General features: G+C 34.2%; 2 protein-coding genes across 2 annotated transcripts; both read left to right on the forward strand.

The window, feature by feature from the left end:
- The first annotated feature begins 658 nt into the window (after positions 1–658).
- Positions 659–4,421, forward strand: LOC112727683 (protein XRI1). Its single transcript, XM_025777541.3, has 9 exons — positions 659–1,083; positions 1,903–1,967; positions 2,042–2,173; positions 2,302–2,447; positions 3,085–3,148; positions 3,246–3,357; positions 3,438–3,478; positions 3,591–3,683; positions 3,808–4,421. The coding sequence occupies exons 1-9, from the start codon at positions 1,061–1,063 to the stop codon at positions 4,080–4,082; spliced, it is 951 nt and encodes a 316-aa protein (XP_025633326.1). The 5' UTR covers positions 659–1,060; the 3' UTR covers positions 4,083–4,421.
- Positions 4,422–14,167: 9,746 nt separating this feature from the next.
- LOC112730224 (uncharacterized mitochondrial protein AtMg00810-like) lies at positions 14,168–14,836 on the forward strand. The gene has a single exon (XM_025780321.1). The coding sequence runs from the start codon at positions 14,168–14,170 to the stop codon at positions 14,834–14,836; it is 669 nt and encodes a 222-aa protein (XP_025636106.1).
- Positions 14,837–16,119: the final 1,283 nt, after the last annotated feature.

The following is a 16,119-nucleotide window of genomic DNA, read 5'->3' on the forward strand; positions in this document are numbered from 1 at the left end:
TGAAGAGTTAGGATAGTTCATAAAACATCATTTTTGTTGCACGAGGATCTTTTGTCCTCTAACTTTTGGGAGACATGCTATCTTAGCACCGTAACAAATGTGTAGCTCTGTAATGAATACACGGGTGCCACATGAGTCATTTCTGTTTGATTTTGGAGTGGCAAATGAATGGAGGAATGTGTCTATCAACTGTTTATAAAAGTTTGAGATGTATTTGTAATTAAAATTTGTAAAAGAATCTATTTATCACGATTTTAGAAGATTAAGAACTTATTTATCATTTTTTTCTTTTATTAATTATCTCATGTTGACTCCGACATTGTATAAATAGTGTTATTTGGTATACATGTATTGACTCCTAGTGACTTTTGAGTTGGAGTTTACTCTGTTGTTATCCATCTTTATAATTATAAATAGATATTATTTAATTCTAAATTATAATTTAATATATTTTAAATAATATTAAATAAATAATTATTAATTTAATTTATTAATTTTAAAAATAATAAAATTAAATTTAACTAAAAATGTTATATATATTTATGTATTATATATAGAAACGGAAAAAAATAACAAAAAAATAATCGGGCTGGCCCACGGAAAAGAGAGAAACCAAGGTGTACTTACGGGATATATAAAAGGCTCAGAGGGAAATAAATGGGCGCAAAAGAGTGACAAAAAGAGAGGGAGAGGGAGAGAGAGAGAGAGTGAGACGGCGCTTTATGGTCGTGGCTTAATCGTTATGTGTGAAGTGTGAAGTGTGAAACTGTGAACTGAATTCATTAATTTTTATTAATAAATATTTTTTCCTTTTTCTATGTAGAAACTAGAAAGCAGCACAAAGCAGAGAGATAGATAGTGAACTACTTAGTGTTATATAGGTCTATGGCTTCTACAACTCACTACAGAGAACACCGATCTCTCTCTTCTCTGTAACGGTTATTTTTATTTTTATTCTCATTCTGTATGTCATCACTGTGTTGTTGGAAAAAAATAAGAAAAGAAGAGACTCTGATCAGCTGTGACTAGAGAGACTTGGCTCCTGATTGTTTCCGTTGAAATGGATTGCGACAACAATGAGAAGTAAATCTCTCTCTTTTATTTATATATTTATTTAAAAATCTGGGGTTTTAGTTCTGGGGCGATTGATTTGTTTTGATAACTGCATTTATGTCTTTCCTAGGCTCTGATTTTTTTTTTTTTTGAGTAAATGAAATGGGTTTTCTATTGTCTTGGAATTAGGCTTGAGTGTGGTTTTTTCCAAAATCATTTATTTGATTTGTTTTTTCGTTTCATCTTGCTTTGGTTTGGTGCATCATCTGCTACATGATGGGTTCAAATGCTGGAGATGGTGGTGCTTGATTCACTAGTTTTGATTTGCCTTGTGCCTTCTGATTTGCACTCTAGATTGTTTGCTTTTGTGTCAAAGTTTATGCACAAAGAATGAATGATGATGATGATGTGGGCTCTGAGTAAATTTGTGGGTCATAATTTATGCCTTTTTTAATCTGTTGCTGTTGATGCTTTTCTTTTCTTTTTCTTTTTTTTTCACTTTTTTTTTTCTTTTGCCGTTATTCCATCCTATGTAAATATATTAATGCATGCAAGAAAATCTGCCTAAGCACATCCTAAGATCTCAATTGTAGAGACTAACGATTCATTTTCTAGCACCTTGTTTGGTAATTTAGTGCTTCAGTTTACAATGTGTTCAATCTTTGTGTATATCTTGTTATGTGTGCAATTATTGTTTGGAGACTGAGGCCACTTTCACCTTTGATTTTTCTACATTGGTTTTGGAATTTGCTTCTAATGTGTTTTGTTGAACTTTTAATATTTTCTGTTTGTTAATTTATGCCAATGCTCCACGGCTTAACTATTGCATTTACATGTTTGTTTTATCAGTGGTGCTAAAGAACCATGGGATTGGCACAGGAATGATTGTAATCTCGAAAAGAACTCCAATTTCGGTAACTCTCACTCTCATGTTAAGTTGATTCTTCCATGTAATTGATGCCTGAAATTTCTCTGTTTCTTCTTCTAGGCCAAGATATTTCAGAAGATCTATGGAATGACATGCCCCAAAATGATGAATATATTTCCTACATGTTCGAAGATGAAGAAGCTACACCAGTTAAGGCTTGTGGTGATATGGCATACGGCGTCAATGATAGTGGTAAGGCCGACGCTTTCTCGGTGACTTTAAGTCTTGCTAATATGTGCAAGTTGTTAGATTGTTCGTTTTACTTTATTGGTGTTATTATGACTTGTCTTGGTTTAATTCAAAGAAATATTGGATTTCAGTTTCGGATGATGTACAAAAGGAAGTAGAGGAGTTGAGGGAGACTTCTTATCAAGTCAAGAGGCGGCGCATGCTACAATTCAACATCCAGGATAGCGATCATTCTCTTTCCAGTGAAGAGATGTCTTTAGCATATTTAAAATCAGATGTTGGTGCTTCTAGCTTTTGGATTAACTTTTCACATTCCTAGCATGTTAGTTGTAAAAATGTGACAAGACTCAAGAAGTAGAAATCTGTTCATGTTGTGCAACTATTTGAATTTGTCATAAGTAATAAATTAAATTTCTTGATATATTACCATTATGTTGTTGACTGGTAAACGAATACATATTATCTTCAGTTTCATGACTATACCTATCTTTGTTCTTTATGTTAAGCCTCTAGTTTGTGATGCTATTGTTATAAAGAATGACATTTTTGTTTTTGCTACCTCCTTGTATTAGTTCAAACGATCAGCTGCGAAGTAGAGTTTTTCAGTATTTAGATGTGTTAATTTAAAACCTGATGACTTATACAGAACACTTACCCTTAATATGCAGCATGATTGTTAGTGAGGCATTTAGTTCAAATCTTTGTATCTTCTTTATAAGTTTTACTTTAATGAGTCCCCTTTGTGGTTATCTGTCTTCTGTCCCTTAAAAATGGGGAGCTTTGGCTTAATCAATACTCGAGTTTGCTTCTAACCTATGTCTAGTAAGTAGTGTATGTTAGTCTCAATGAAATGTAGTTAATGATTACATTGTGAAGTTCTGAATTTGCTGACCCTTACTTCATTTGTATAATAGGAGAAGGTGGACTCGCTTATGGATCCTTTTCCTGAAGTGTCAGAATGGGTGCCCGGGTCATCAGGTTCGTCTTCTGCAAGATTTTACATACTGAATTTCTTGTTCGGTCGGAGATGGCTTCAATAAGTTTTTAAAATCTGATATTTTCTTAACCATTACAGAATATGCATTGGGAGATTTGCCTGCCTCTGGTTATGAAGACCTTGAGTCAACTGAAGGGTGGCTAGCAGAATGCCTTAACGATGCTGCGATGCAATTCAGTCCTGATGAACTGTATGCATCATTGGACCGCTGATTTTTGACATATAGTTGGTTATACAAAGTAATCTGATGATTATGTTGTTTGATACCAGGAACTTTTCAGGGGCAGAAGATATTCAGATTGATATTGCAGGTATCTGGCATTTGTTTTCGCCATTCACTATTGTCTCTCCAGTATTGTTTTTGATTTGTTTCTTTCTTTGTTCCTTCTTTCCTATTTGCATTGTATTTTTGTTTGCCTGAAGAGCTCAGTGACATCACGGCACCTTCGGAACAAAATGTAGTTCAGCAGCAGCAGCAGCAGGTCACTCAAACCCCCAAAAGAATTGTGTTCAAAGGTTTGATTTTGTTCTTGTTATAACGTCACTTGCTGGTTTATTAGTTTGCATGCTGCATTGATTGATGAAATTTTTTGACAGGATAACAAATTCGAACTTTCTTTTTTTCTTTTTGAATGTTTAGGGAGGAAATCTTTTATACGGACACCTACAAAGTTGGCTTCGTCCGTGGCCTACCCATTCGCCTTCATCAAACCTAGTGGTACCCATGGAGACATAACTCTGAAGGAAATTAATCAGCGCATTCGTACTCCGCCTCCTTCGAAAACAAAGCCAAGCAGTGAAGATCCATCTGCTTATCCCAAATCAGCCTTCTCTGGGAAGCCTGTTGTTAACAAAACAAAGATACGCACCGAAGGTGGAAAAGGTAGCATCACAATTATGAGAACTAAAGGCTAAGTTTATCTTCTGATTTTCTAACTTTTGGCTCACCCCATTAATGTGTGGTGATGGCTTTATTTCTGTAATATACCTGCCAGATTTTAGAAGTTGATACTGCAGTTTTTTCTTCCTATTGACACTTATTATCATATTACACCACCTTAGTGTTTATTTCCTCCTAGTGAGGTCTTAGATAATTTTCTTATAGCTCTTATTTTGGTACATGATTTTCTTGGAGCTAAGTATGTAATCTGAACTTGATACTTCTTACCTTGTTAGTAGTCCCTAGTTGTTGAATTGACAATGTTACTAAGCTTGAGCTTAGCTTTTGTAATTGATACATACAGATTTAGATGATGCCCTTGTTTCTGAAGCTGCAAAGGGATTGCACGCTTGCATATTTCTTGTCTTGTTATACTTTGCTACGGGAAATCAAATAACCGCATCTTTAATTACTCTGACTCACTGCCAAATGATAACCTTACTTTTGAAAATGTCATAATAATATTTTCTTTTGTCACAGCTAAGTATAAGGATAAGCATAAGGTAAAGGGAGAAGGGAGTTAAGAGTTTGGTTTTAAGAAATTGAAACGGGAAACTTTTTTTTTTTATAATTAATAAGAGGTAAATACTAAATCGGTACCTGAAAATTTCTGACGCTGATAAAATGGTACCTGACTTTTACTATTGACAAAATAGTCCCTAAAAAATTTTAAAATTTGACAAGCGTGTCCTTGAACTCGCCGGAACAAATCTCCAATAAGCACAATGCTAACGTAGCCGCCGTGACTTGACAAACCACCCCCAAACCCTAATCCCTCCTCCCCATCGCAGCCCCCTTCCCTCTCCCTCCCCAATGCATACTCCTCCCTCTCTCTCCATCGCAACCCCTACCCAATGCACACTCCCTCCCCATCGCAGTCCCTTCCCTCTCCCTCCCCATTGCAGCCCCCCTCTCTAACGCACACTACCTCCTTCCTAGCAAAAACAACACCATCAGAACCCAAAACAGAACCAATAGAAGAACCTGCACATTCAAAACCTAACCTTGCTTGTTCCTCCTTCTCTCTTTTCCCTCATTTCTTCCTTCTCTTATCGGAGGACCATAACAATAACAATATCCATTCACACACACAGACATTTACACAAACACAACCTTACATATATAAATATAAAGAGAGAAAGAGAGAAAAGCTGAGGGGCTGAGGAGATGCGACTATTCCAGGCCTTGTTGTCGCTCCGATGGTGGTGGCAATGGTCCTTGATAGTGCTCTTGCTGTTGAGGTTGTTGTTGCGATAGGAAGGAGAGAAAAGTGTGTGTTGGGGTTGTTGCTGTTGTTGTTGCTTGTTGTTGTTGTTGCTGTTGATGTTGAGGTGGTTGTTGCTGCGAGTGGTAGTGGAGGGAGGGAGGGGGAATGTGCATTGGGGAACGGGTGCGATGGGGAGGGAGAGGGAAGGGGGCTGCGATGGGGAAGGAGTGTGCATTGGGTAGGGGGAGGGTTGCGATGGAGAGGGAGAGGGAGGGGGGAGTGTGCGTTGGGGAGGGAGAGGGGAGGGGGTTGCGATGGGGAGGAAGAGGGAGGGGGAGTATGCGCTGGGGAGGGAGGGATTAGGGTTTGGGGGTGGTTTGCCAGGTTACGGTGGCCACTTTAGCATTCTGCTTGACGGAGATTTGCTCCGGCGAGCTTGGGGACACGCTTGTCAAATTTTAAAATTTTTTAGGGACTATTTTGTTAATAACAAAAGTCAGGTACCATTTTGTCAGCGTCAGAATCTTTCGGGTATCGATTTAGTAGTTACCTCTAATTAATAATGCCACATTATTAAGTATTATTTAGAGTTTGCAACCTCACCTCTTTCGATATCAGCCTGTTCAACGTTACGACTTCAGTGTAAAACTTAATAATCTTTTAGGAGTTGATTTGTCTTTCACGGCTTTTAGAATTGTTTTTATTTGGACCAAAATTTTTCGATACCGTTTTAACAGTTTAGTCCTACAATTATTATGTGTGGATAAAACTACCCTTAAATAAATGGATACATGTAAGTAGGGTTGGAAGTGAGTCAAGTTAGTTCATGAGTCAAGTTCGAGCTCGACTCGTTAATAGCTCGAGCTGGTGAGTCAAGCTTAAACCTAGAATTGAGCTTGAGTTCATAAATTAAATGAGTCGAGCTTGAACCTGGATAAACTCAGTTCATTAGCTCGTGAGCTGGCTCGATTATATATTTGTATATATCCTATATGCATTGCATTTAATCTATACTTTTAATATTATATATATCTATATTAAATAGTAATATATATATAATCTTAATTATTTAAAATTTTATATTTATTTTTTTTGTATAATTTTGATGTAGGACATAAATAAAAATTTATAATTTATTGATAGATAAACAATATATAAAATTAATCTTTTAAAATATATAAGTTATAATTTATTGATATAAAATTATAGATTATGTTCTTATTATTTGAGCCAGCTAGTGAGTTCGAGCCATCTCGTGAGAGTTTGGTGAGCCGAGTTTGAGTTTAAGAAATAAACTCTATTGTTAATGAGATGAGTCGTGAGCCAAACTCAATTTTCGAGCTTGAGGTTAGTCAAATTTGACTCAACTTGGCTCAGATTCAACCCTACATGTAAGTAATAATTGAAATAACTAAAATGCATGAAAAGGTGCTCAAATTGTGCTTTAAGAGTTTTAGATATTTGAGACTTGTGTCTACAAGTCTTCAATAATAATTGAGATTTCTATTATAAAATAAAAATAGTGTTACAAGATACTATTTAAAGTATTACCGAGTTAAGACTTAACTAAGGTAATACAAATATAAGAATTTTATATATTTTTTTCAACACTTTTCACTACTAAAGATTTACGAGTTTTAGATACTTTTATCTCAAATCTTGTTAGGCTAAGCTTAATTACTATTAGATTAGGGTAAAAAGTACAAGAATATTTTGTATATGAAATACACAACCAAATATTATTTAAAATAAAAATGCTATTTGTACACCAAAATGAATCACTAAAATTAGCCACCAATATATTTGTGTATAAATATATATATATGGTTTAATTTATTTTCAATATGTATTTATATTCCAACATATATTTTATACTAATAACTAATTATGATGGCTGATTTTAATGTACATGTAGCATAACTCTTTTTAAAAATATGTTTGGTAGTATAGTATAAGTTAGTGTAACGTAGATGACAAACAACTAGGAAAATACTCTTACGAGATGAGAAGAGATTTTACAAAATAAAAAAAATAAAATACGATAACTAAAACAATTAGCACTTAGAATTTTTTTTGGTAGTATTTCACTAGTTCTTTTAGGGTTTATTTTTCGACCGAAAAATTGATAAACCGGATCTTATATTGGTCCGGTCCGATCTTTAGACCGCGTAAAAAAGAAAATTGATATAAACTGGTCAAATTTGGAATGAACCGTTGAAAATCGGTCAAATCCAGTAAAAATCGGTCTGACCGAACTGCTTGGTATTGAAAATTTAATCAAAATTCCTAGGGAAGGATTGCACAGCCACTAGGCTGCTGTTGTGTTTATTATCATATATGCAAATTTAAATATATATAAATATCTTTCATAAGTTTCATCAAATAATTTATTTTTATTTTATTTATTTTAATTTTAGTTATAAACTCACTCATTTTTAAATTAATTATATTTTTATTTAACAATAATTATAAACTCACTTATTTTTTTCATAATTATATAATATCTATTAATATTATTTTTTAATAAATACTTGTAGTATATAATAGTATAATAAATATAAATTAATTAATAAATTATTGAAAATTAAAAATAATAGTTATTTTAATATAAAAAACAAAATAAAAATATCTATAATAGAGTAAAAATAATAAAATATTTATTGTTCTTGTTCTATATTATTTTAAAATAACTTAAAATTCTTAAAATGTTAGTGAAAATATGTATTTTAAATTTTAATTTTAAATATTTAATTATTTTTTATTTTTATTTACATAGGACCGAGTCAACCGGTTCAACCAGTGACCCACCAATTGAATCAATGACCCAGTAACCCAATAGTCTGACTGGTTCGATCACCGGTTCGGTTCTGACAACTATGCTTAGCAGGACCAGGAGATGACGACAATGATGATTATTAAGACCTGTGGTGATTAGAGTGTTGTTTTACTTTGTTTGATAGTATTGATAGTTTATCTCTTTGACTTTTTTTTCTGTACACTTGTTATTTTAGATTATAGTTGACTATTTTAATTAAAAATACCATTTGATTTTCATTAATTGGAATTTGATTATTAGTTCTTGATATATTGATGATGATATATCAGGTTATAAAAGGTATTTTATATAACCAATAAAAAAACATAAAAATTAAAATTTAAGTTTACTGTCAATTGAATCCGTCGGTATTTATTAATTTAATTATTAAAAAATAATATATTATTGTCGGATTTATCAAGAAATAAATCCGACGATAAGAACGCGCAAAACCCTAATTCACAATGCCAAAGTTACCATCAGAAAATTTTCGACAATAACGACCTCAAGAAATTTGCCAATTAAAAGTTTAAATCGACCTCTAAATCGGTTAGTAATTAGCGAGGGACTAAAAAAATCCACCGGCAATTCTTTACCAGCAAAGATTTTATCGCCGAATTTGTTTGCCGCTAAATCCGATAGTAATAAATATACCAATAGATTTTTTTGGTAATCTTGCTGGTAAATTCGACAATTTTGACGACTTTTTTGTAGTGTATTATTAAATCAAAATTAATGAAAATTTTTAATTATATTTGTCTTGTTTATTATGAAAACTCAATATAAAAGATATGAAGCTAAAAATAATTGTTTGTTATTTCAACTAAATATTTAATATATAATTTTCTATTAATAAATCTTTCTTACAATATATATTTCAGAAGTAGCAAATAATTTCTAACACAATTTTATCCTCGCCTTGAATCTCTCCTTTTTCATTTGTTTATATACGCAATAATATTCTCAATTTCTAAAACCTTCCATCTTCTTTGTAAAGCAATTTGAAGTCCCCATCTTGCAGGCCAAAGCTAAGCTCTTCTTTCTAAACCAATTGGGTTCTTGAAATTATCACTTGATTTTTACGAAGCACCTTCTGGTCGTTTTGAATGTGTTTGGGCGTATTCAAAAGCTTTGTGGTCTATTTTTTTTCAGTCAAAACATAGATATAAAGACATGTCACACGCAGCGGAGGCCTAGCACGGATGGCATATCTATATGCCTCTTACAAGCTGTATCCAGATTCAAATCCCAACTGAGACAGGATGTTGTTTAAAAAACCCATAATACCCATATAGCGTGTGTGGGTGTGTGAAATATGGGTGTAATGTGAATGTGTTGTTTAAAAAACCCATAATACCCATATAGCGTGTGTGGATGTGTGAAATATGGGTGTAATGTGAATGTGTTGTGTAGGTGTGTGAAGTATGGGTGTAATATGTTTAGAATTGGATGCTGTTCAATCCACTTGACCAAAAAAAAAAAAAAAAGATATGTCACACAAAGTCCCTCTTTAAATCTTAAAAAAAAAAAGACATGTCACACAAATATATAACCTAATGGCCATAATATATTTTCATTGTGTGAGATAATGTCCAGTTTAGTCTTCAAAATTTTCAGTATGCATTAAAATAGTTCTTGATTTTTTTAAAATAACTAAATTGGTCCTCAAATTAAAAACGTGAATTTTCATTGGTCCCTCACTAAATTGACATTTATACTGTGATGATAAATACTATTAAATGACAAATTAGTATTCAATTGGTTAACTTATATGGGCACAATATTAAATTTGATAAAATAAATATATGAAATTGTTATTTATACTCATTTTAAAGAGATTAATTTTGATACACTAACAGTTTAAAATATTTTTCACAGTTGTACAATTACATCAGTTCTTTTAGATGACCATTCACGCGGTCAATATCAAAGACAGTTATTTTTGTTAAGAGAAAGTATAGGAGAACAACTTTTTTTTTAACAATCTAAACAATAGGTTAAAAAAAGAAAGTTAATTTTAATTTTAAAAATTAAATTTTGAATTAATTGGATATAATCTTTGTTTTAAATGATTAGTGGGCCTAAAATGCAGTCAATTGTTCACGTTGTTAGCATATTTCATTGTTCACCTGGAAGGGTATTGGTTTGTTAATATGACATTACATAGGATATACGTTTAAAATTACTTTACACTTGTTAAGAGTACTAAGATTAAATAATTGGTTAGTGAAATCAATTGGGTTGTGATAGTTTTTGAGTTTGTTACTGCAGAGAAATTTAGTTCCTAACTACCTCTTCTTTGTCTCTTCTTGATAGTCATGCATGACTATATATATGAGTAGTCTCTGATGTAACTAATGCACTAATAATACAATACACTTCACTCATAGTCTTTTACAATCTCTTTATGATTCACAACTGTGATTTCGACATGCTTTCTAGAGCCTTAATACAACTATTCTTCCGCTATTAAATTTTTTTCCCTCTGTTTCATTGATTCTTGTTCCTTAATCATTCATCTCCTTCAACAATGGCACTGCTTCTAAGCAGTTCTTCTGCCACAACAAAACCAGGACTAGTTCCTCTTGCTAAAAAACTTGAAGACAACAACTATAATACATGAAAACATCAAGCATGGCTCATGATTTAGACTCTTGAGATGGAGCATCATTTGGATCCCACCAAAACACCAGCAAGATATATGCAAACAACCCTTCTTGAAGCTTCTTCGAATCAAGATTCCTCTACCACATCAAACACCACTTCGGGTGCTATGCCTACTACAACACCATCACCATCACCTTCTCCCACAACAACCATAACACAGGTTCAAGAATTCGCAGCATACAAAGAATGGTGTCAGAATGATCTTACACTCACTACTTGACTTTTTTCTTCAGTATCTAATTCCTTCAAGAATAAAGTTCTATATTGTCACATCTTTGCTGAAGCATGGAACACCATCACTAACTTCTTTTCTGTTACATCAAAGACAAGGATCCAGAGTATCAAAGCACAACTAAAATGTGTCAAGAAAATGACTATTATTTTTTATTACCTTGGCTGGATTCAAGCCATCATTGATGGGCTTCGAGAGGACTATAGTGGCTACATCACTTCTGTCATGTCTAGACTTGGTACATTCACAGTGGTTGAGGTAGAATCGTTTCTACAAGCATATGATGATATGCTTGAACGTTTCAAACACCTTGATACTCACATTCCCATTGCGCATTTGTTACAATCCTTCTTTAACTTCAATAACCGAGGCGGAGCACGGAGAGGTCATGGTAGAAGATTCCAAAGAGGAGGAAGAAATCTACGGAATAATCCTCGCTCTTTTTCCCAAATTTGTGGTCGCAATGGTCACATAGCTTGGAATTGCTACTATCGTTTTGATCAAAGTTATCAAGCAAATTCTACATCAAACACACCATAGATACCTTTCTCTAACACTGTTCCACCATCACCATCCCCATCGTTCCATCAACCCCGAGCATATCTCACTGCACCCTCTTCAATTGGTGAATAAGCATGGTACCCAAACTCAAGAGCGAGTCATCATGATCATGTTACCCCCGATGCAACCAACTTGTTAACATATTCTCAAGGACCTTCTGATCTAAATCAACTCTTTGTGGGTAATGGTGTAGGTATCCCTATCTTAAATTATGGTTCTTCAATATTAATTGATAAATCTAATAACTTTGGCTATCGTTTACAAAATCTCTTGCATGTGCCTAATATTACTCAGAATTTAATGAGTGTTTCAAAGTTTGCAGCTTTGAATTTTGGCCTAAAAAGTGCCTTGTTCATGATTAGGTTTCTCTCCAACTCCTTCTCCAGGGCCACACTAGAGGGGGATTTATGCTTTTGATCACCTAATTATACCTAAGAATGTTTCTTGTTTGAAGAATGGTGCTACATGTTTGTGTTGTTCTTTCAATACCTCATCCTATACTAAGAAATATGCTATTGATCATACTTTTAATTCATGCCTACAAGAAAATGATGTACCCATTAGAAAGATAGAATCTTGTAAAAATTTACATTTTGATAATAAATCAAAAGATTACATCCTGTTCCATTAAATTTTTTAAATACTACACCTATTGTTACTACTCCTCTTATAAATCTTTGCACAATGTCTCTTAATAATATTGCTCTCACTGCTACAAAACTCAATACTATTAATTTATGGCATAAAAATTTAGGCCATACTAATGTTCCAAATGTTATACGCGTTCTAAAAGATTGTGGTGTTACTATCCCTAAAAATTCAGAAGTGCATAATGTTTGAGTTTTGCTCTCTTGCCAAGATGCATGCATTGTCTTTTTCTAATTCAACCTCTTCTTATACTATGCCTCTTGAACTAGTATATGTGGATATTTGGGGGCCAGCTCCCATACTCTCTTAGATCTGGTTTTAAATATTATATTGCTTTTGTGGATGCCTTTAGTCGCTATACCGGTATTTTTTTATTGACTAATAAAGTTCAAGCCTTTGTAGCCTCCAAAACTTATAAAGCTTTAATGGAGAATCAAACAAATTGTACTCTAACAGCTTTTCAATTTGATCATGGAATGGAGTTCCTATCAAATGCTTTCACTGACTATTTGGAGCAGCATGGTATAAAGCACAGGCTATTATGTCCCTACACATATCAACAACAAGGATGTGTTGAAAGGAGGCACAGGACCATAACTAAAATGGGTTTGTCTTTGTTAGCTACTGCATCTCTCCCAATAAAATTTTGGGAGGATGCTTTTGGCATAGCTGCGTATTTACTTAATAGATTACCAACATCAACTCTTAATTTCATCTCTCCCTTTGAAACTCTTTTTAAAAGAAAACCTGATTATACTATGTTTAAAGTCTTTGGTTGCCTATGCTTTCCATACTTAAGACCATATCATAAGTATAAATTAGAATATAAAACTGAAAAATGCATTTTTTTTGGGATATGATAATGCACATCATGGTTATATGTGCATGACAAAATTTGGAAAATTATTTGTGTCTAGACATGTTATTTTTAATGAAGAAGTCTTTCCTTATCATGATTTGTTTTCAACTGAATTACAATCATCTAATGCAAATAACTTGAATGTAATTTCTCATGAAACTATCATGACTTTGCCTATGGTTACAGAACAACAAGATCCTCATTATCTAGAACAATTTCATACTACTACTAATACCATGTCTGACTTTGAGATGACAGCACCCTTAAATGCACAAGAAGAAGTCCAATGTGAAACTTCAACTCAGAATCACAAAGACTTACAGTAACATCAAGTTACATCATCAATTTCAATCACTGGAACTGAAATTTTCTTGCCACCAACAAGTCCTATACTAATCAACATTCATCCCATGATAACAAAATCAAAGGCTGGTATCCATAAGCCAAGAGCCTACACAACCTCAGCATCTTTGGACTTATATCAATACATACCAAAAAGTGTGACTCAGGCTCTTAATACTCCTCATTGGAGGTCTGCTATGGATGCAGAATACCAGGCTCTAATAAACTGCCACACTTGGGACTTAGTGGATGCACCACCCAATGCTACCACAATTGGAAGCAAGTGGGTGTATACTATAAAACGAACATCATAGGAGAAATTATGAGATATAAGTCTAGACTTATTAGCAAAGGCTATCATCAAAAGGAAGGTGTGGACTATGAACAGATTTGTAGTCCAGTAATCATACCCTCAACCCTTCGAATTGTGTTAACAGTTGCTCTCATCCAAGGTTGGGTGTTGAGACAATTTGATTTTAATAATGCTTTTCTTAATGAAAAGCTTGAAGAGCAAGTCTACGTGCAACAACCTCAAGGGTATGAGAATAAGGATTCAAACAAGGTTTGTAAGCTCAACAGAGCTTTATATGGGTTGAAACAGGCTCCTCGGGCCTGATTTTTGACACTCAAATTAGTCTTTTAGAATTTGGATTTATTAATATTAAATCGGATACTTCATTATTTGTAAAAGTTACAAAAAATTTTATCACATATCTTCTTGTCATTGTTATGACAGGAAGTAGCTTGAATGAAATTGAAGAACTCATTGAAAATTTAAACAAGATATTTCCTCTGAAAGATTTAGAGGAGCTAAATTTTTTTCTTGGTCTTGAAGTGAAATATTTAGATGATGGTTATATTTTGTTATCTCAAGAAAAATATGCTGCAAAATTATTAGAGAAAGCTGGGATGTCTATCTCTAATGCCATGCCTACACCAATGATTTCATCAGTGAAGCTACACAAGCATGACTCAGAACCTTGTGAAAATCCTGGATTGTACAGATCAATCGTTGGGGTCCTACAGTATCTAACAACTACTAGACTAGACTTGTCATATGCCGTAAATAAAGCTTCTCAATTCATGCATAATCTTACAGCTGAGCAATGGAAAGTTGTGAAGAGAATTTTGAGATACATTAAAGGTACAAGGGGACAAGGTTTGATATTTTCAAAAAGTTCTGACTATATGATTCTCGCATTTGCAGATGCAGATTGGGGAGCTGATCTTGATGATTGTAGGAGCGTTACGGGATATTACATCTATCTTGGAGAAAACTTAATAGCATGGAAGCCACAGAAACAGAGCAAGGTCAGCAAAAGTAGTACCGAAGCTGAGTATAGAGTAATTGCGTCAGCCCAGGCAGCGGCGGTGGTGGCAGTGCAGCAGTTACTCTAAGGGTTAAATGTTGCTAAAAAATTACCCCTAACTATCTATTATGACAACCAAAATGCTTGTCAACTTGCAGCTAATCCCATATTGTACAGCAGATACAAACACATGGAGTTGGATCTTCATTTTGTGAGGGAATTTGTGAACCAGAAGAAGCTTTTTGTGGTACACATCCCTGCCCAAGATCAGGTGGCAAATGTGTTGACGAAACCAGTGTCAATAAGACTATTTGATAAGTTTAGACACAAACTTAGAATGAGTGATTCACCTCACCTAAGTTTGAGGGGAGGTGTTAAGTACTACGATTAAATAATTAGTTAGTGAAGTCAATTGGATTGTGATAGTTTTTGAGTTTGTTACTGCAGAGTAGTTTAGTTCCTAACTACCTCTTCTTGGTATCTTCTTGATAGTCATGCATGACTATATATATGAGTAGTCTCTGATGTAACTAATACACTAATAATACAATACACTTCACTCATAATCTTTTACAATCTCTCTATGATTCACAACTGTGATTTCAACAACACTGACAGTGCAACAAAATTAAATTCCTCATTTTAATCCCTATGTCATTATAAAATCATAACCCCCATTTTTACTCCAAATCTTCATCTCGATCTTCCATTCTCCCCCACTCATGCTTTATACCTTTTATGTGTAAAACTGCATTACAACAATTTCTGCTTTTTGGTGCAGTTAATTATAATTCTACAAAATTTTCAACGTTTCAAAGGCAACTAATAAGTTGTTTCTATAGTTCTAAAAATCAGACCAGATCGACCGGTCAAATTGATCTAACTGTGAACCGTCAACTTAAGCGATTCGATTTATATTATAAAATTGTCGGAAAAAAAACTGCCATTGAACTGTTGAATTTGTTGAGAACTGGCCGGTTAGACCGAACCGGAATCCAACCAATTTTACCCAATGCTAAAAACCGACATCATTTCAAATCTCCTTACTACATTTCTCTCGCGTTCGGTGAAGGGGTCTCGTTCATCTCCCACAGCATTGCCGCCAGCTTCCTCGCCGACAACGGAGCTTGCTTCTCCTTCACTCTTCCCCCGCCGGACTGCGACGGCAGGTACTTAGGGGAGTCGAGTTCACGAAAATTCAATGCTATCAGAGATCTCGAAGCCAAGAGCTTCCAGGTTGGGACGGGGATGGTGGATCCGTCTCTCTTGCCGATGAGTATGGCACTCTTGAACTTGTGGTTATGGAGCACGCCAAAGGAGGACGATGACGCCGAGGACGAGCAACCTCCTTTCTTCTTTTCTAATTGTTCG

Source organism: Arachis hypogaea, chromosome 12, assembly GCF_003086295.3.
Source record: "Arachis hypogaea cultivar Tifrunner chromosome 12, arahy.Tifrunner.gnm2.J5K5, whole genome shotgun sequence".
Lineage (NCBI taxonomy): Eukaryota > Viridiplantae > Streptophyta > Magnoliopsida > Fabales > Fabaceae > Arachis > Arachis hypogaea.

Coding starts and splice junctions, on each gene's coding strand:
- LOC112727683 (XM_025777541.3), top strand. CDS start 1,061: ATGGATTGCGACAACAATGAGAA. Junction 2,448..3,084: donor TAGCATATTTAAAATCAGAT/GTTGGTGCTTCT, acceptor TTTGTATAATAG/GAGAAGGTGGACTCGCTTAT. Junction 3,358..3,437: donor CAATTCAGTCCTGATGAACT/GTATGCATCATT, acceptor GTTTGATACCAG/GAACTTTTCAGGGGCAGAAG.
- LOC112730224 (XM_025780321.1), top strand. CDS start 14,168: ATGACAGGAAGTAGCTTGAATGAAATTGAAGAACTCATTGAAAATTTA.